This window comes from Procambarus clarkii, chromosome 26 (assembly GCF_040958095.1).
Source record: "Procambarus clarkii isolate CNS0578487 chromosome 26, FALCON_Pclarkii_2.0, whole genome shotgun sequence".
Classification (NCBI taxonomy): Eukaryota; Metazoa; Arthropoda; class Malacostraca; order Decapoda; family Cambaridae; genus Procambarus; species Procambarus clarkii.
Genome location: NC_091175.1, coordinates 45,261,019 through 45,280,804, shown reverse-complemented (window position 1 = coordinate 45,280,804; position 19,786 = coordinate 45,261,019). Strand labels below are relative to the sequence as shown.

The following is a 19,786-nucleotide window of genomic DNA, read 5'->3' as shown; positions in this document are numbered from 1 at the left end:
CACTTTGCTTGATACATCGTTTTCACAAACCGGAGACGAGGCGAAGCGAGGCAGGGCTGGGTGGCGAGAGGCTAGAGGCTAGAGGCTAGAGGCGAGAGGCGAGAGGCGAGAGGCGAGAGACGAGAGACGAGAGACGAGAGACGAGAGACGAGAGACGAGAGACGAGAGACGAGAGACGAGAGACGAGAGACGAGAGACGAGAGACGAGAGACTAGAGACGAGAGACGAGAGACGAGAGACGAGAGACGTGACGTGATGCCATGCCATGCCATGCCATGCCATGCCATTCAATGCCTTGTGATTCAATACCATGCAGTTCAATGCGATGCGATGCAATGACATGCGATTCGATGCCATGCGAGGCGAGGCGAGGCGATGCATCATCTAACATAACGGGATTCCCTGGAAAACGACTCTGTTGTTGAATGAACAACAAAGTTAAGATATAAGAAGATGTAAGTAATTCGAGAAGTCTGAGTACTGTAGGTACTATAGCAAATTCATTGCTTAATATATGTGAATGTGTAAGGAATCCATCCATCGCTTTTACCGAGTATACAAATACTCGGTCATTGTTGGTGTTTAGGGAGGTAAATGAAGTATTGCAAAGCTAATTACGAAACTAGCTTTCACAATGACATTTGGTGGTTGTCGCTTTGCAAATTATAGTAGATTCTATATCAATTTTATTCGTTATTTTACGTGAATGAATGTGTGCCTGCATACATTGCCTAAATAAAGAATGTAAATATACGTCGGTGGTGTTTAGAGGGGTGAATGAAGCATTTGAAATCTAAATAGGAAACTAGCATTCAAATGGAGAGGGGTGAGAGTGCAGGTGCGCTTGAACTTGGGTGGGTTCTGGGTTTCATTGACGTATATATTACAGGTGAATGTGTGCATCGAATGCTCGATTGAAGTATATAAATACACATTGTTAGTGTGTATTGAGGTAAATGATGGATTGTAAAGCTAATCAAGACACTGGAATTCACTTTGAGGCTAGTGGCTGGCCGGCTGGCAGGCAAGCGTGGAAGTGGCAAACGATCGTTGAGTTGCCGTGTAAAACCACACCAAAGCAACACCTCCCTCCATCTCAAGTCGAATTTCGTCTTTATTACGCATTGGTACATTCCAGCAATGGTAAATTAAATAGATAAACGTCTAATCTTGATGTATGTATGAATATAATTTCGCCGTCAGAGCCGACTAAGGAATTCCGAGTGATATACACACACACTCCTCCCTCCCTCCCTCCCTCCCTCACAAGGGAGAGTGAGTAATTCTGTAAAAAAAAGAAGAGCATGCCAACAATGGGTAACTATTATAGTTAGGTTCTCGATCATAGTAAACCCGTTGATTTAGAGTTTATTTGCACAATGACTACGTCATATTAGATGCCATTTAAATACCAAATCCAGTTCTCCACTAAATGCAGACACAAGTCTAACACTATTCAACCCATCTCTACCAGCCTTTTCATAACAAACCACTAAGCTATCTAAACCAGTTTCCACACTTATATAAATAGAGAAAAACTTCACCCTATATAACCTATCTCAGAAAACAAACAAAATCAATTAATATTGCACTAACTGGCAACCCCCCCCCCATTCATAAAATCAACTTCTTTCCTTCCACACCAACCATCGTATTTCTTTGCTCGCACATAATCTTTAATCTAAAGTTATTAAATGATATTACTCACCTCACTCTCCTTCTTTCTCCTTCTTTCTCCTTCCTTCCTTCCTTCCTTCCTTCCTTCCTTCCTTCCTTCCTTCCCTCTAACTCGTTGCAGTTGTTCAGCTTCGACCCATCAAACCCGGACTCGACTGACTCACTTCTGCTGCTCGTTCCAAGGCTTTTTCCTCATACGATGTTGGCTGGTGTGAAGTAATTACTGCAATTCAAATTAACACGATTCATTAATGTACATAACCAATTAACATAATCGTCTCCTACTTGATTTTGACTAGTTGATAGGGTTGTTTTTGGTCTCCCCGAAGGGAGTGGACCGATCCCAGAGGTACTGCAATACCGGGCCGATCCGCGGCAAAGGTGGAGCAAGCTCCTAGCACTTCGCCATGTTGCAAAAATCAGTTTAATATCGAGGATCCCACATGGGGATCGTATCAGATATTAAGCTGATAAGAACAGATACTACACTTTGATCTTAGCCAAAAGGCCGAGAAGCGATAGGATGCATGGTTGCTCTGCAACACCAGGCAACAATTGCGGCTAGAAACCACGTAGCGAGTTTCAATTGCAAAAGGGCATGTGATTATCGTTGAGTACTATTCGAATTCAAGCATACATATAAACGCCATGCAGTAAAGGCTTTAACCATTTCTTACCTGATCAATGAATTTATATATATATGCAAATTCATGATATTACATGGTTTCATTCATGAGTAGTGAATATGTAACTGGCGGCAAAGTGGTAAACAGACTCGCGTGGCGTTTCACGAATTCGCTCCTGGCCAGGGAGTATAGCGCTTAACTCTAATACATAAACCTCCATTTGTCATGTGTCTTAAGGTAGCTACAGCTTTTGAAAAGTACAATAACGAATTAAAAGTGCAAGGGGCCTGTTACGCCAACGCTCGTCAAAAAATATAAATAGGAGACGTTCTCTCTCTGATACCATAACAGAAAACGAACAGCACTATTACACGCCAACTATTCCATTTTTGTATATATATCACGACTTTTTCACATCTAACACTTTGCTTGATACATCGTTTTCACAAACCGGAGACGAGGCGAAGCGAGGCAGGGCTGGGTGGCGAGAGGCTAGAGGCTAGAGGCGAGAGGCGAGAGGCGAGAGGCGAGAGGCGAGAGACGAGAGACGAGAGACGAGAGACGAGAGACGAGAGACGAGAGACGAGAGACGAGAGACGAGAGACGAGAGACGAGAGACGAGAGACGAGAGACGAGAGACGAGAGACTAGAGACTAGAGACGAGAGACGAGAGACGAGAGACGAGAGACGTGACGTGATGCCATGCCATGCCATGCCATGCCATGCCATTCAATGCCTTGTGATTCAATACCATGCAGTTCAATGCGATGCGATGCAATGACATGCGATTCGATGCCATGCGAGGCGAGGCGAGGCGATGCATCATCTAACATAACGGGATTCCCTGGAAAACGACTCTGTTGTTGAATGAACAACAAAGTTAAGATATAAGAAGATGTAAGTAATTCGAGAAGTCTGAGTACTGTAGGTACTATAGCAAATTCATTGCTTAATATATGTGAATGTGTAAGGAATCCATCCATCGCTTTTACCGAGTATACAAATACTCGGTCATTGTTGGTGTTTAGGGAGGTAAATGAAGTATTGCAAAGCTAATTACGAAACTAGCTTTCACAATGACATTTGGTGGTTGGTCGCTTTGCAAATTATAGTAGATTCTATATCAATTTTATTCGTTATTTTACGTGAATGAATGTGTGCCTGCTAAATAAAGAATGTAAATATACGTCGGTGGTGTTTAGAGGGGTGAATGAAGCATTTGAAATCTAAATAGGAAACTAGCATTCAAATGGAGAGGGGTGAGAGTGCAGGTGCGCTTGAACTTGGGTGGGTTCTGGGTTTCATTGACGTATATATTACAGGTGAATGTGTGCATCGAATGCTCGATTGAAGTATATAAATACACATTGTTAGTGTGTATTGAGGTAAATGATGGATTGTAAAGCTAATCAAGACACTGGAATTCACTTTGAGGCTAGTGGCTGGCCGGCTGGCAGGCAAGCGTGGAAGTGGCAAACGATCGTTGAGTTGCCGTGTAAAACCACACCAAAGCAACACCTCCCTCCATCTCAAGTCGAATTTCGTCTTTATTACGCATTGGTACATTCCAGCAATGGTAAATTAAATAGATAAACGTCTAATCTTGATGTATGTATGAATATAATTTCGCCGTCAGAGCCGACTAAGGAATTCCGAGTGATATACACACACACTCCTCCCTCCCTCCCTCCCTCCCTCACAAGGGAGAGTGAGTAATTCTGTAAAAAAAAGAAGAGCATGCCAACAATGGGTAACTATTATAGTTAGGTTCTCGATCATAGTAAACCCGTTGATTTAGAGTTTATTTGCACAATGACTACGTCATATTAGATGCCATTTAAATACCAAATCCAGTTCTCCACTAAATGCAGACACAAGTCTAACACTATTCAACCCATCTCTACCAGCCTTTTCATAACAAACCACTAAGCTATCTAAACCAGTTTCCACACTTATATAAATAGAGAAAAACTTCACCCTATATAACCTATCTCAGAAAACAAACAAAATCAATTAATATTGCACTAACTGGCAACCCCCCCCCCATTCATAAAATCAACTTCTTTCCTTCCACACCAACCATCGTATTTCTTTGCTCGCACATAATCTTTAATCTAAAGTTATTAAATGATATTACTCACCTCACTCTCCTTCTTTCTCCTTCTTTCTCCTTCCTTCCTTCCTTCCTTCCTTCCTTCCTTCCTTCCTTCCTTCCCTCTAACTCGTTGCAGTTGTTCAGCTTCGACCCATCAAACCCGGACTCGACTGACTCACTTCTGCTGCTCGTTCCAAGGCTTTTTCCTCATACGATGTTGGCTGGTGTGAAGTAATTACTGCAATTCAAATTAACACGATTCATTAATGTACATAACCAATTAACATAATCGTCTCCTACTTGATTTTGACTAGTTGATAGGGTTGTTTTTGGTCTCCCCGAAGGGAGTGGACCGATCCCAGAGGTACTGCAATACCGGGCCGATCCGCGGCAAAGGTGGAGCAAGCTCCTAGCACTTCGCCATGTTGCAAAAATCAGTTTAATATCGAGGATCCCACATGGGGATCGTATCAGATATTAAGCTGATAAGAACAGATACTACACTTTGATCTTAGCCAAAAGGCCGAGAAGCGATAGGATGCATGGTTGCTCTGCAACACCAGGCAACAATTGCGGCTAGAAACCACGTAGCGAGTTTCAATTGCAAAAGGGCATGTGATTATCGTTGAGTACTATTCGAATTCAAGCATACATATAAACGCCATGCAGTAAAGGCTTTAACCATTTCTTACCTGATCAATGAATTTATATATATATGCAAATTCATGATATTACATGGTTTCATTCATGAGTAGTGAATATGTAACTGGCGGCAAAGTGGTAAACAGACTCGCGTGGCGTTTCACGAATTCGCTCCTGGCCAGGGAGTATAGCGCTTAACTCTAATACATAAACCTCCATTTGTCATGTGTCTTAAGGTAGCTACAGCTTTTGAAAAGTACAATAACGAATTAAAAGTGCAAGGGGCCTGTTACGCCAACGCTCGTCAAAAAATATAAATAGGAGACGTTCTCTCTCTGATACCATAACAGAAAACGAACAGCACTATTACGCGCCAACTATTCCATTTTTGTATATATATCACGACTTTTTCACATCTAACACTTTGCTTGATACATCGTTTTCACAAACCGGAGACGAGGCGAAGCGAGGCAGGGCTGGGTGGCGAGAGGCTAGAGGCTAGAGGCTAGAGGCGAGAGGCGAGAGGCGAGAGGCGAGAGACGAGAGACGAGAGACGAGAGACGAGAGACGAGAGACGAGAGACGAGAGACGAGAGACGAGAGACGAGAGACGAGAGACGAGAGACGAGAGACTAGAGACGAGAGACGAGAGACGAGAGACGAGAGACGTGACGTGATGCCATGCCATGCCATGCCATGCCATGCCATTCAATGCCTTGTGATTCAATACCATGCAGTTCAATGCGATGCGATGCAATGACATGCGATTCGATGCCATGCGAGGCGAGGCGAGGCGATGCATCATCTAACATAACGGGATTCCCTGGAAAACGACTCTGTTGTTGAATGAACAACAAAGTTAAGATATAAGAAGATGTAAGTAATTCGAGAAGTCTGAGTACTGTAGGTACTATAGCAAATTCATTGCTTAATATATGTGAATGTGTAAGGAATCCATCCATCGCTTTTACCGAGTATACAAATACTCGGTCATTGTTGGTGTTTAGGGAGGTAAATGAAGTATTGCAAAGCTAATTACGAAACTAGCTTTCACAATGACATTTGGTGGTTGGTCGCTTTGCAAATTATAGTAGATTCTATATCAATTTTATTCGTTATTTTACGTGAATGAATGTGTGCCTGCATACATTGCCTAAATAAAGAATGTAAATATACGTCGGTGGTGTTTAGAGGGGTGAATGAAGCATTTGAAATCTAAATAGGAAACTAGCATTCAAATGGAGAGGGGTGAGAGTGCAGGTGCGCTTGAACTTGGGTGGGTTCTGGGTTTCATTGACGTATATATTACAGGTGAATGTGTGCATCGAATGCTCGATTGAAGTATATAAATACACATTGTTAGTGTGTATTGAGGTAAATGATGGATTGTAAAGCTAATCAAGACACTGGAATTCACTTTGAGGCTAGTGGCTGGCCGGCTGGCAGGCAAGCGTGGAAGTGGCAAACGATCGTTGAGTTGCCGTGTAAAACCACACCAAAGCAACACCTCCCTCCATCTCAAGTCGAATTTCGTCTTTATTACGCATTGGTACATTCCAGCAATGGTAAATTAAATAGATAAACGTCTAATCTTGATGTATGTATGAATATAATTTCGCCGTCAGAGCCGACTAAGGAATTCCGAGTGATATACACACACACTCCTCCCTCCCTCCCTCCCTCCCTCACAAGGGAGAGTGAGTAATTCTGTAAAAAAAAGAAGAGCATGCCAACAATGGGTAACTATTATAGTTAGGTTCTCGATCATAGTAAACCCGTTGATTTAGAGTTTATTTGCACAATGACTACGTCATATTAGATGCCATTTAAATACCAAATCCAGTTCTCCACTAAATGCAGACACAAGTCTAACACTATTCAACCCATCTCTACCAGCCTTTTCATAACAAACCACTAAGCTATCTAAACCAGTTTCCACACTTATATAAATAGAGAAAAACTTCACCCTATATAACCTATCTCAGAAAACAAACAAAATCAATTAATATTGCACTAACTGGCAACCCCCCCCCCCATTCATAAAATCAACTTCTTTCCTTCCACACCAACCATCGTATTTCTTTGCTCGCACATAATCTTTAATCTAAAGTTATTAAATGATATTACTCACCTCACTCTCCTTCTTTCTCCTTCTTTCTCCTTCCTTCCTTCCTTCCTTCCTTCCTTCCTTCCTTCCTTCCTTCCCTCTAACTCGTTGCAGTTGTTCAGCTTCGACCCATCAAACCCGGACTCGACTGACTCACTTCTGCTGCTCGTTCCAAGGCTTTTTCCTCATACGATGTTGGCTGGTGTGAAGTAATTACTGCAATTCAAATTAACACGATTCATTAATGTACATAACCAATTAACATAATCGTCTCCTACTTGATTTTGACTAGTTGATAGGGTTGTTTTTGGTCTCCCCGAAGGGAGTGGACCGATCCCAGAGGTACTGCAATACCGGGCCGATCCGCGGCAAAGGTGGAGCAAGCTCCTAGCACTTCGCCATGTTGCAAAAATCAGTTTAATATCGAGGATCCCACATGGGGATCGTATCAGATATTAAGCTGATAAGAACAGATACTACACTTTGATCTTAGCCAAAAGGCCGAGAAGCGATAGGATGCATGGTTGCTCTGCAACACCAGGCAACAATTGCGGCTAGAAACCACGTAGCGAGTTTCAATTGCAAAAGGGCATGTGATTATCGTTGAGTACTATTCGAATTCAAGCATACATATAAACGCCATGCAGTAAAGGCTTTAACCATTTCTTACCTGATCAATGAATTTATATATATATGCAAATTCATGATATTACATGGTTTCATTCATGAGTAGTGAATATGTAACTGGCGGCAAAGTGGTAAACAGACTCGCGTGGCGTTTCACGAATTCGCTCCTGGCCAGGGAGTATAGCGCTTAACTCTAATACATAAACCTCCATTTGTCATGTGTCTTAAGGTAGCTACAGCTTTTGAAAAGTACAATAACGAATTAAAAGTGCAAGGGGCCTGTTACGCCAACGCTCGTCAAAAAATATAAATAGGAGACGTTCTCTCTCTGATACCATAACAGAAAACGAACAGCACTATTACACGCCAACTATTCCATTTTTGTATATATATCACGACTTTTTCACATCTAACACTTTGCTTGATACATCGTTTTCACAAACCGGAGACGAGGCGAAGCGAGGCAGGGCTGGGTGGCGAGAGGCTAGAGGCTAGAGGCGAGAGGCGAGAGGCGAGAGGCGAGAGGCGAGAGACGAGAGACGAGAGACGAGAGACGAGAGACGAGAGACGAGAGACGAGAGACGAGAGACGAGAGACGAGAGACGAGAGACGAGAGACGAGAGACGAGAGACTAGAGACTAGAGACGAGAGACGAGAGACGAGAGACGAGAGACGTGACGTGATGCCATGCCATGCCATGCCATGCCATGCCATTCAATGCCTTGTGATTCAATACCATGCAGTTCAATGCGATGCGATGCAATGACATGCGATTCGATGCCATGCGAGGCGAGGCGAGGCGATGCATCATCTAACATAACGGGATTCCCTGGAAAACGACTCTGTTGTTGAATGAACAACAAAGTTAAGATATAAGAAGATGTAAGTAATTCGAGAAGTCTGAGTACTGTAGGTACTATAGCAAATTCATTGCTTAATATATGTGAATGTGTAAGGAATCCATCCATCGCTTTTACCGAGTATACAAATACTCGGTCATTGTTGGTGTTTAGGGAGGTAAATGAAGTATTGCAAAGCTAATTACGAAACTAGCTTTCACAATGACATTTGGTGGTTGGTCGCTTTGCAAATTATAGTAGATTCTATATCAATTTTATTCGTTATTTTACGTGAATGAATGTGTGCCTGCTAAATAAAGAATGTAAATATACGTCGGTGGTGTTTAGAGGGGTGAATGAAGCATTTGAAATCTAAATAGGAAACTAGCATTCAAATGGAGAGGGGTGAGAGTGCAGGTGCGCTTGAACTTGGGTGGGTTCTGGGTTTCATTGACGTATATATTACAGGTGAATGTGTGCATCGAATGCTCGATTGAAGTATATAAATACACATTGTTAGTGTGTATTGAGGTAAATGATGGATTGTAAAGCTAATCAAGACACTGGAATTCACTTTGAGGCTAGTGGCTGGCCGGCTGGCAGGCAAGCGTGGAAGTGGCAAACGATCGTTGAGTTGCCGTGTAAAACCACACCAAAGCAACACCTCCCTCCATCTCAAGTCGAATTTCGTCTTTATTACGCATTGGTACATTCCAGCAATGGTAAATTAAATAGATAAACGTCTAATCTTGATGTATGTATGAATATAATTTCGCCGTCAGAGCCGACTAAGGAATTCCGAGTGATATACACACACACTCCTCCCTCCCTCCCTCCCTCCCTCACAAGGGAGAGTGAGTAATTCTGTAAAAAAAAGAAGAGCATGCCAACAATGGGTAACTATTATAGTTAGGTTCTCGATCATAGTAAACCCGTTGATTTAGAGTTTATTTGCACAATGACTACGTCATATTAGATGCCATTTAAATACCAAATCCAGTTCTCCACTAAATGCAGACACAAGTCTAACACTATTCAACCCATCTCTACCAGCCTTTTCATAACAAACCACTAAGCTATCTAAACCAGTTTCCACACTTATATAAATAGAGAAAAACTTCACCCTATATAACCTATCTCAGAAAACAAACAAAATCAATTAATATTGCACTAACTGGCAACCCCCCCCCCATTCATAAAATCAACTTCTTTCCTTCCACACCAACCATCGTATTTCTTTGCTCGCACATAATCTTTAATCTAAAGTTATTAAATGATATTACTCACCTCACTCTCCTTCTTTCTCCTTCTTTCTCCTTCCTTCCTTCCTTCCTTCCTTCCTTCCTTCCTTCCTTCCTTCCCTCTAACTCGTTGCAGTTGTTCAGCTTCGACCCATCAAACCCGGACTCGACTGACTCACTTCTGCTGCTCGTTCCAAGGCTTTTTCCTCATACGATGTTGGCTGGTGTGAAGTAATTACTGCAATTCAAATTAACACGATTCATTAATGTACATAACCAATTAACATAATCGTCTCCTACTTGATTTTGACTAGTTGATAGGGTTGTTTTTGGTCTCCCCGAAGGGAGTGGACCGATCCCAGAGGTACTGCAATACCGGGCCGATCCGCGGCAAAGGTGGAGCAAGCTCCTAGCACTTCGCCATGTTGCAAAAATCAGTTTAATATCGAGGATCCCACATGGGGATCGTATCAGATATTAAGCTGATAAGAACAGATACTACACTTTGATCTTAGCCAAAAGGCCGAGAAGCGATAGGATGCATGGTTGCTCTGCAACACCAGGCAACAATTGCGGCTAGAAACCACGTAGCGAGTTTCAATTGCAAAAGGGCATGTGATTATCGTTGAGTACTATTCGAATTCAAGCATACATATAAACGCCATGCAGTAAAGGCTTTAACCATTTCTTACCTGATCAATGAATTTATATATATATGCAAATTCATGATATTACATGGTTTCATTCATGAGTAGTGAATATGTAACTGGCGGCAAAGTGGTAAACAGACTCGCGTGGCGTTTCACGAATTCGCTCCTGGCCAGGGAGTATAGCGCTTAACTCTAATACATAAACCTCCATTTGTCATGTGTCTTAAGGTAGCTACAGCTTTTGAAAAGTACAATAACGAATTAAAAGTGCAAGGGGCCTGTTACGCCAACGCTCGTCAAAAAATATAAATAGGAGACGTTCTCTCTCTGATACCATAACAGAAAACGAACAGCACTATTACGCGCCAACTATTCCATTTTTGTATATATATCACGACTTTTTCACATCTAACACTTTGCTTGATACATCGTTTTCACAAACCGGAGACGAGGCGAAGCGAGGCAGGGCTGGGTGGCGAGAGGCTAGAGGCTAGAGGCTAGAGGCGAGAGGCGAGAGGCGAGAGGCGAGAGACGAGAGACGAGAGACGAGAGACGAGAGACGAGAGACGAGAGACGAGAGACGAGAGACGAGAGACGAGAGACGAGAGACGAGAGACGAGAGACTAGAGACGAGAGACGAGAGACGAGAGACGAGAGACGTGACGTGATGCCATGCCATGCCATGCCATGCCATGCCATTCAATGCCTTGTGATTCAATACCATGCAGTTCAATGCGATGCGATGCAATGACATGCGATTCGATGCCATGCGAGGCGAGGCGAGGCGATGCATCATCTAACATAACGGGATTCCCTGGAAAACGACTCTGTTGTTGAATGAACAACAAAGTTAAGATATAAGAAGATGTAAGTAATTCGAGAAGTCTGAGTACTGTAGGTACTATAGCAAATTCATTGCTTAATATATGTGAATGTGTAAGGAATCCATCCATCGCTTTTACCGAGTATACAAATACTCGGTCATTGTTGGTGTTTAGGGAGGTAAATGAAGTATTGCAAAGCTAATTACGAAACTAGCTTTCACAATGACATTTGGTGGTTGGTCGCTTTGCAAATTATAGTAGATTCTATATCAATTTTATTCGTTATTTTACGTGAATGAATGTGTGCCTGCATACATTGCCTAAATAAAGAATGTAAATATACGTCGGTGGTGTTTAGAGGGGTGAATGAAGCATTTGAAATCTAAATAGGAAACTAGCATTCAAATGGAGAGGGGTGAGAGTGCAGGTGCGCTTGAACTTGGGTGGGTTCTGGGTTTCATTGACGTATATATTACAGGTGAATGTGTGCATCGAATGCTCGATTGAAGTATATAAATACACATTGTTAGTGTGTATTGAGGTAAATGATGGATTGTAAAGCTAATCAAGACACTGGAATTCACTTTGAGGCTAGTGGCTGGCCGGCTGGCAGGCAAGCGTGGAAGTGGCAAACGATCGTTGAGTTGCCGTGTAAAACCACACCAAAGCAACACCTCCCTCCATCTCAAGTCGAATTTCGTCTTTATTACGCATTGGTACATTCCAGCAATGGTAAATTAAATAGATAAACGTCTAATCTTGATGTATGTATGAATATAATTTCGCCGTCAGAGCCGACTAAGGAATTCCGAGTGATATACACACACACTCCTCCCTCCCTCCCTCCCTCCCTCACAAGGGAGAGTGAGTAATTCTGTAAAAAAAAGAAGAGCATGCCAACAATGGGTAACTATTATAGTTAGGTTCTCGATCATAGTAAACCCGTTGATTTAGAGTTTATTTGCACAATGACTACGTCATATTAGATGCCATTTAAATACCAAATCCAGTTCTCCACTAAATGCAGACACAAGTCTAACACTATTCAACCCATCTCTACCAGCCTTTTCATAACAAACCACTAAGCTATCTAAACCAGTTTCCACACTTATATAAATAGAGAAAAACTTCACCCTATATAACCTATCTCAGAAAACAAACAAAATCAATTAATATTGCACTAACTGGCAACCCCCCCCCCCATTCATAAAATCAACTTCTTTCCTTCCACACCAACCATCGTATTTCTTTGCTCGCACATAATCTTTAATCTAAAGTTATTAAATGATATTACTCACCTCACTCTCCTTCTTTCTCCTTCTTTCTCCTTCCTTCCTTCCTTCCTTCCTTCCTTCCTTCCTTCCTTCCTTCCCTCTAACTCGTTGCAGTTGTTCAGCTTCGACCCATCAAACCCGGACTCGACTGACTCACTTCTGCTGCTCGTTCCAAGGCTTTTTCCTCATACGATGTTGGCTGGTGTGAAGTAATTACTGCAATTCAAATTAACACGATTCATTAATGTACATAACCAATTAACATAATCGTCTCCTACTTGATTTTGACTAGTTGATAGGGTTGTTTTTGGTCTCCCCGAAGGGAGTGGACCGATCCCAGAGGTACTGCAATACCGGGCCGATCCGCGGCAAAGGTGGAGCAAGCTCCTAGCACTTCGCCATGTTGCAAAAATCAGTTTAATATCGAGGATCCCACATGGGGATCGTATCAGATATTAAGCTGATAAGAACAGATTTTATTTTCAAAAAATGGTACAGAGTGTCTTTTTACAATGCTTTCATAGCCTAGCTTAACATTTTACAGCAACAGCTAAGGTTTACAAAGGAGCTTTTATGCAATTTACATAGTATGAATTCATTTTGAGCCTAACATTTATACAATACAAAATTTTACATACAAGCTAATATACATATTATACATATCATTCATACTGTCGTGCTCCAGTGATGTGCTCGATGTACCGCATCCTCGACCATCTGATGGCGTCGCTCACACACAGCTTCCTGAAGGTCGCGAGGTACTTCTTCGAAGCCAATCTCTTCATCAGACGCTCGTTGTGGGGGTCGTACGATCCTAGGGGTCCTACGATGAAGGCGTGGACGGTCACTCTGTTGTACCGCGGCAGGGCCCTCATCTCGGCGGCGAGGTCGGCGTACTTCATCTCCTTTTCGGTCCGAGCTTCCGTGAAGGCGGCTTCCGTGTTCTCGAAGGGGCAGGTGACATCTATGATCAGCAGTTCGTTGTCCTTCTCAATGACGAGGTCGGGCTTCAGAACACTGTCTGCTCTTGGAACTCGCTGGTTTTCTGCTGTCACTTTCCAGTGGCGTCCCAAGGCGGCTGTCTTGATCCTGTCCACCAAGGCGTTGTGGCGTCTTCTGTAGGCGTCCGAGTATGTCATGCAGTGACACATGACATGTGGCAAAGTTTCATTTTGCCAGGCGCATCGTCGGCAGTTCTTGTTGGTGTTTGGTCGTCGGGTGGCTCCATTCAGGGGAAGCAAGTTCAACCTTGCTCGGTGAATGAAGCGCCAGTCAGCAAACGTTGTGTACTCCCCCTCTCTCATGAAGTGGGAGGAGGCTTTTTCTTGAGACACTACACACATCGCCTTTCCTTGGTCTCGCAGGGTGTGTAGGCGGGCGTCGCGAAGTTGTCTGTGATGGTTTCTGATGGTTCTGGCTACAATTCTTCTTGCAGCAGCCTTCAAGGTCTTGTCACCACAGGTTATGGAGATGTTTTCTCCATCAGCTGTCCATGTCGTTTCCATTCTTCCAGAGGCATCTCTTGCCCGAGACCAGATGGTTTGGATAGTGCTGGATCTTCCAGGTAGTTCGGCCTTGGAGAGATAGGAGCAGACATGTTCAGGAGTTACTTCTTCTTCTTCTTCTTGTCTTCTTTTGGCCACTACGAGGCGGCAGTCTTCTCGTGCGATATCCCTTGTATCAACATCTGGCGAGTTTAGAAGTTTGAATGCAGTGTCGATTAGGAATAGGTCGGAGTCTTCTGCTGCTAGAGGGATCCCACAGGATCCTGCTCGTGTGCTGCCATACAGGTATCCGTTGGCTGCGCGGCTTGGTAGGTAGAGGGTCTTCTTGATGTGGGGTTTTAGTGCATCATCCAGTTTGGTCCAAGTGGTCTTCTTAAACTGCCAAGTCCTCATGGCAAAGACTGTCGAGGAGAAAACAAATGTCTTCAGTGCGTCGAGTCTCTGCCATGGAGCCAACTTGCTCATGAGAACTTTCTTCCCAAGTTCAATGTATTCGTCAATTGAGGAGTCGCCAGACATCAGTTGGAAGCCGACAGGTCGTCCTAGGAACTTGGAGTGTTCTCCCCCAAGTCGATACTGGATGTTTCTTCCGGCGATCTGGAACTGGGTTTCTCTCAAGCCCACTGGTGTCTGTCCTGACAAGTGCATGGAGTAGCACTTGTTCGGGTTGAGTGTGAGGTTTGCAGCTTGGCAGGCTCTTCCAACTGTGTTCAGTAGAGTTTGCAACCTCTCTTCTGTCCCGGCCAGCAAGGTGATGTCGTCAGCATATGCCAGGCAGGGGTGTTTCAGGTCAGGGTCAGCTTCGAGTCCTGTGTTGATTGCAGTCCTCAGGATAGCTTCTATGGCGATGTTGAAGAGGAGTCCACTAATTGGGCATCCTTGTCTGACTCCACAGTTGGCTGGGATCTCTGCTGTTTCGCCGCCGGTTGTCATAATCCTTGTGGTGTTTCCGTTGGTGATGCTGTTGACGACTGCTAAGAAGTCATCTCCAGCTCCCATCCTCTGGAGTGCTGCAGAGATGAGCTCAGTTGGGACTGAGCCGAAGGCGTTGGTGATGTCTAGGGAAGCGATGTATATGTCCTTATTGCCATGCCCTGTTCTTGCTGCATCCAGGTAGTGTTGTAGGACGAAGTTATGTTCTAAAACTCCGTCAGTCGGCATGAATCCTTTCTGGGCAGGGCACAGCACTTTGTTCTCCACGATCCAGTTTCGTAGTCTTGATGAGAGGCAGCCAGTATACAGCTTGTATATGGTGCGGCAGAGTGCAATGGGTCTCCAGTTCGTGATGTCGTCTGGGTCGCCTAGCTTGGGGATGAGCACTGTCCGGGAAGACTTCCAGGCCTCTGGGATCCTCTGTTGACTCAAGCAGATGTTGAAGATTGCTGTGATGACACGGCATTCTGGGTCTGCTCGCTTCCAGTGGCTGTATGTAAGTCTGTCGTCTCCTGGAGCGGTGTTTTCTGTTCTGGAGAGTCTTGTTGCTACTTCACGTTCTCGAAACTCTCCTGTGTCCATTTCTGTGCGGTCTTCAGGTGGTTCAGGAATGGCAGTGATGATGTCAAAGTTTTGGAGGGGGTCTTGTGCACTAAGTGTGCGGGTAAAGTGCTCCTCGACTCGTTCCTTGGGAATGGCGCAGCGGGCACTTTCACCTGTCGTGATCAATCTGATTGCCCTCCTCCGATTTCTTCTGTAGAGTCGTTGTATGGCAGCACAGTCGTTGACGTCGATTGGAGTTGAAGTCGTCGAACTACCATCAGTTTGGATCTTGAAGTGCTCCTGCATTGTTGTTGTTATCTGCTGCAGAAGCTCGGTGAAGGCGTCCCAGTCTGGGTGGTGGAGGAGATTGTGCAGGGGCGCAGAGAATTCTTCTAATAACCAATGTTCCTCTGCTTCATCTGGAACATTCTCCTCTTGTTGTCGGGGTTGGTCTTGTTCTTCATCGCCGGCGTCGTCTCCACCATCATCATCATCTTCTTGGGGTTGTGACTGGTCTTGGTTGTCAGTGTTGGAGGCTGGAGACAGCGGGGCATCATCATCCGGCTCTGGAATAGGGCTAAGAGGGGGGAGAGGGGGTAGGGGGGAAGGATGGGGGGGGATTTGTTGCTGAGGCAGGTGGTGTTGGGTTAGAGGGTTGTCAGGTGCAGGATGGGCTGGAGAGGAGACAGGTGTGGAGTAGGCAGACTGTGGGCTGGGCGGTGGATGAGGAGAGGGGGCAGGTGAGGACTGGGCAGACTGGGGGTTGAGTGAGGATCGAGGAGAGGAGGAGGAGGAGGAGGAGGAGGAAGGTGAGGACTGGGCAGGCTGTGGGTTGGGTGGGGAGTTAGGTCTGGGTCGTCGGCGGGCCACTGCATCTTGTTGTCGGTGGGTTCTGCGATGGTTGTTGAGCCCTGTTTTGGTGGTGAAGCTTGAAGTACATGTGGGACACTGGAAATGGTGTCTAACTTCTTCTACTTGGGGTCTGCCTTCAATGAATCGTCGTAATGCTTGGCATTTGTGCCTGGTTGGGCGGAGTCCTAGGGTTTCAGAGCAGCCTGCACACTTCTGAATAGTCGAGGTTATTGGTAGGGTATGGATTTCTCGAAGGTGGCGGGTGAGTGACTGCTGCTTGCTTGTCCATACACATCCTGTATACTTCTTGTGGCAGAACGTCTCAGGGCAGCTGAAGTAAGGGGGCAAGGGGAACCAAGTGATGAGCACCTCTCCATCTCGTTGGGGTTGTCGCACAAGGGTCTGTCCATCTGCATCTTCTTCATCTGCTACAGGGGCGAGTTGGTCGTTCCTTCCCTGGTTGATAAGTTCTCCAATTTGCTGGCTGAGGGTCGCTGGTTGGGGGTCTTGCTGAGGAGGAGGCGGGTCCAAGGGCTGAAGCTCTTCTACACTTCATCTTCTGCCCTGGGTGGCGTCGGCGGCTGGTTCTCTTCGTCAGGTAGAAACGATGACTGTATCTCTACATCAGTTTCTTCACCAACTGGAGACAGCCTGAGTGGCTGAAGCTCTTCCTCAACTCGGGGCGGCGGCTGGAACTCTTCTTCTCTATCTGCAGGCAGTGTCGGTGGCTGGGACTCTTCTTCTTCATCTGCAGGCAGTGTCGGTGGCTGGAACTCTTCATTGACTGGAGGCGGGTCCTGGAGCTGGAGCCCAGGAACTTGGTCCCGGGGTGTAGGCTCTGGTGCTTCGATGAGGGAGCGCTGTGTTCCATTGTAGAAGCCATCAGCATCGTCTGGGAGGCTCCTGAAGCGGAATTGGGCTGGAGGCGGGTCCTGGAGCTGGGGCTGGAGTCTAGGGTCTCGAACTGGAGGGGTAGGCTCAGGCAGGTCGATGAGGGAGCGCTGTGTTCCATTGTAGAAGCCATCAGCATCGTCTGGGAGGATCCCTGAAGCGGAATGGGGCTGGAGGTGGGTCCTGCTGGAGCTGGAGTCCACGGTCTCGGACTCGAGGTGTAGGCTCAGGCAGGTCGATGGTGGAGCGCTGTGTTCCCTCAAAGAAAGCGTCAGCTTCATCTGTAATTTTCCTGAATTTGTAGTTCCTGAAGTTCATGAAGTCGTCTATCCTGAAGTCGTCATCGCTGCTGAAGTCTTCTTCTTCCAACATCTTTTTCTTTCTTCTAAGACATCTTCTTCTTCCAACATCTTCTTCTTTCTTCTAAGACATCTGCTTGCATCTCCTTCTTTCTTCTAAGACATCTGCTTGCTGCTTATATTGGGCGGCAGCTCATTTCAGCGAGCAATAAAGTCCAGTGTGTTAGGGCCGTTGCTGGATATAGGAGTGGCAGCATATAGGAGTGGCAACGGGATCCTCGCAGTAGGGGTCAATCTTACTCGGAAAAAGCATGGAAGTCCCACGTATCAGGGCCGGCCTCGCCGAGCCCCTCAACAGGAGAACATGGCCTGATGAGAGGGGGGGCAGGTCGGTCGGGGGTGGTCTGTGAGCACTGCAAAAGCAAGTGAGCAATGCACACTAAGTGTGCATCACTAGACAAGAGTTCAGCCAGCTACTCTTGTGCTCAACAGACCTGGGATGCCAACCCGCAAGGGGTGTAGCAAGCCAATCAATGGCAAAGCAAGCTCCTGTAGCTACATGACTATCGCTTTCAGTGGACTCAGCGCACTAATAACGACGTAGCAGGGTACCTTTGAACCTCTTGAGGCTTGATTACTACACTTTGATCTTAGCCAAAAGGCCGAGAAGCGATCTACTACACTTTGATCTTAGCCAAAAGGCCGAGAAGCGATTACTACACTTTGATCTTAGCCAAAAGGCCGAGAAGCGATAGGATGCATGGTTGCTCTGCAACACCAGGCAACAATTGCGGCTAGAAACCACGTAGCGAGTTTCAATTGCAAAAGGGCATGTGATTATCGTTGAGTACTATTCGAATTCAAGCATACATATAAACGCCATGCAGTAAAGGCTTTAACCATTTCTTACCTGATCAATGAATTTATATATATATGCAAATTCATGATATTACATGGTTTCATTCATGAGTAGTGAATATGTAACTGGCGGCAAAGTGGTAAACAGACTCGCGTGGCGTTTCACGAATTCGCTCCTGGCCAGGGAGTATAGCGCTTAACTCTAATACATAAACCTCCATTTGTCATGTGTCTTAAGGTAGCTACAGCTTTTGAAAAGTACAATAACGAATTAAAAGTGCAAGGGGCCTGTTACGCCAACGCTCGTCAAAAATATAAATAGGAGACGTTCTCTCTCTGATACCATAACAGAAAACGAACAGCACTATTACACGCCAACTATTCCATTTTTGTATATATATCACGACTTTTTCACATCTAACACTTTGCTTGATACATCGTTTTCACAAACCGGAGACGAGGCGAAGCGAGGCAGGGCTGGGTGGCGAGAGGCTAGAGGCTAGAGGCGAGAGGCGAGAGGCGAGAGGCGAGAGGCGAGAGACGAGAGACGAGAGACGAGAGACGAGAGACGAGAGACGAGAGACGAGAGACGAGAGACGAGAGACGAGAGACGAGAGACGAGAGACGAGAGACGAGAGACTAGAGACTAGAGACGAGAGACGAGAGACGAGAGACGAGAGACGTGACGTGATGCCATGCCATGCCATGCCATGCCATGCCATTCAATGCCTTGTGATTCAATACCATGCAGTTCAATGCGATGCGATGCAATGACATGCGATTCGATGCCATGCGAGGCGAGGCGAGGCGATGCATCATCTAACATAACGGGATTCCCTGGAAAACGACTCTGTTGTTGAATGAACAACAAAGTTAAGATATAAGAAGATGTAAGTAATTCGAGAAGTCTGAGTACTGTAGGTACTATAGCAAATTCATTGCTTAATATATGTGAATGTGTAAGGAATCCATCCATCGCTTTTACCGAGTATACAAATACTCGGTCATTGTTGGTGTTTAGGGAGGTAAATGAAGTATTGCAAAGCTAATTACGAAACTAGCTTTCACAATGACATTTGGTGGTTGGTCGCTTTGCAAATTATAGTAGATTCTATATCAATTTTATTCGTTATTTTACGTGAATGAATGTGTGCCTGCTAAATAAAGAATGTAAATATACGTCGGTGGTGTTTAGAGGGGTGAATGAAGCATTTGAAATCTAAATAGGAAACTAGCATTCAAATGGAGAGGGGTGAGAGTGCAGGTGCGCTTGAACTTGGGTGGGTTCTGGGTTTCATTGACGT

General features: G+C 45.0%; 1 protein-coding gene, 4 non-coding genes and 1 pseudogene across 5 annotated transcripts in view; 1 reads left to right on the top strand and 5 right to left on the bottom strand.

Annotated features, from left to right (window-relative positions):
- Window positions 1-2,004: 2,004 nt before the first annotated feature.
- LOC138369063 (U2 spliceosomal RNA) lies at window positions 2,005-2,197 on the bottom strand. Its single transcript, XR_011229751.1, has one exon. It is a non-coding gene; the product is annotated as a U2 spliceosomal RNA (small nuclear RNA).
- Window positions 2,198-4,740: 2,543 nt separating this feature from the next.
- Window positions 4,741-4,933, bottom strand: LOC138369062 (U2 spliceosomal RNA). Its single transcript, XR_011229750.1, has one exon. It is a non-coding gene; the product is annotated as a U2 spliceosomal RNA (small nuclear RNA).
- Window positions 4,934-7,466: 2,533 nt separating this feature from the next.
- On the bottom strand, window positions 7,467-7,659 carry LOC138369061 (U2 spliceosomal RNA). Its single transcript, XR_011229749.1, has one exon. It is a non-coding gene; the product is annotated as a U2 spliceosomal RNA (small nuclear RNA).
- Window positions 7,660-10,195: 2,536 nt separating this feature from the next.
- LOC138369060 (U2 spliceosomal RNA) lies at window positions 10,196-10,388 on the bottom strand. The gene has a single exon (XR_011229748.1). It is a non-coding gene; the product is annotated as a U2 spliceosomal RNA (small nuclear RNA).
- A 2,533-nt stretch (window positions 10,389-12,921) lies between these two features.
- LOC138369065 (U2 spliceosomal RNA) lies at window positions 12,922-13,097 on the bottom strand (annotated as a pseudogene).
- Window positions 13,098-17,935: 4,838 nt separating this feature from the next.
- The window catches only part of LOC138368972 (major royal jelly protein 5-like), a 16,467-nt gene continuing 14,616 nt past the window's right edge, over window positions 17,936-19,786 (top strand). Inside the window, exon 1 of the mRNA XM_069331702.1 lies at window positions 17,936-18,012. Within this exon, the coding sequence (XP_069187803.1) occupies window positions 17,936-18,012 (77 nt within the window). The remainder of the gene's footprint in view (window positions 18,013-19,786) is intronic.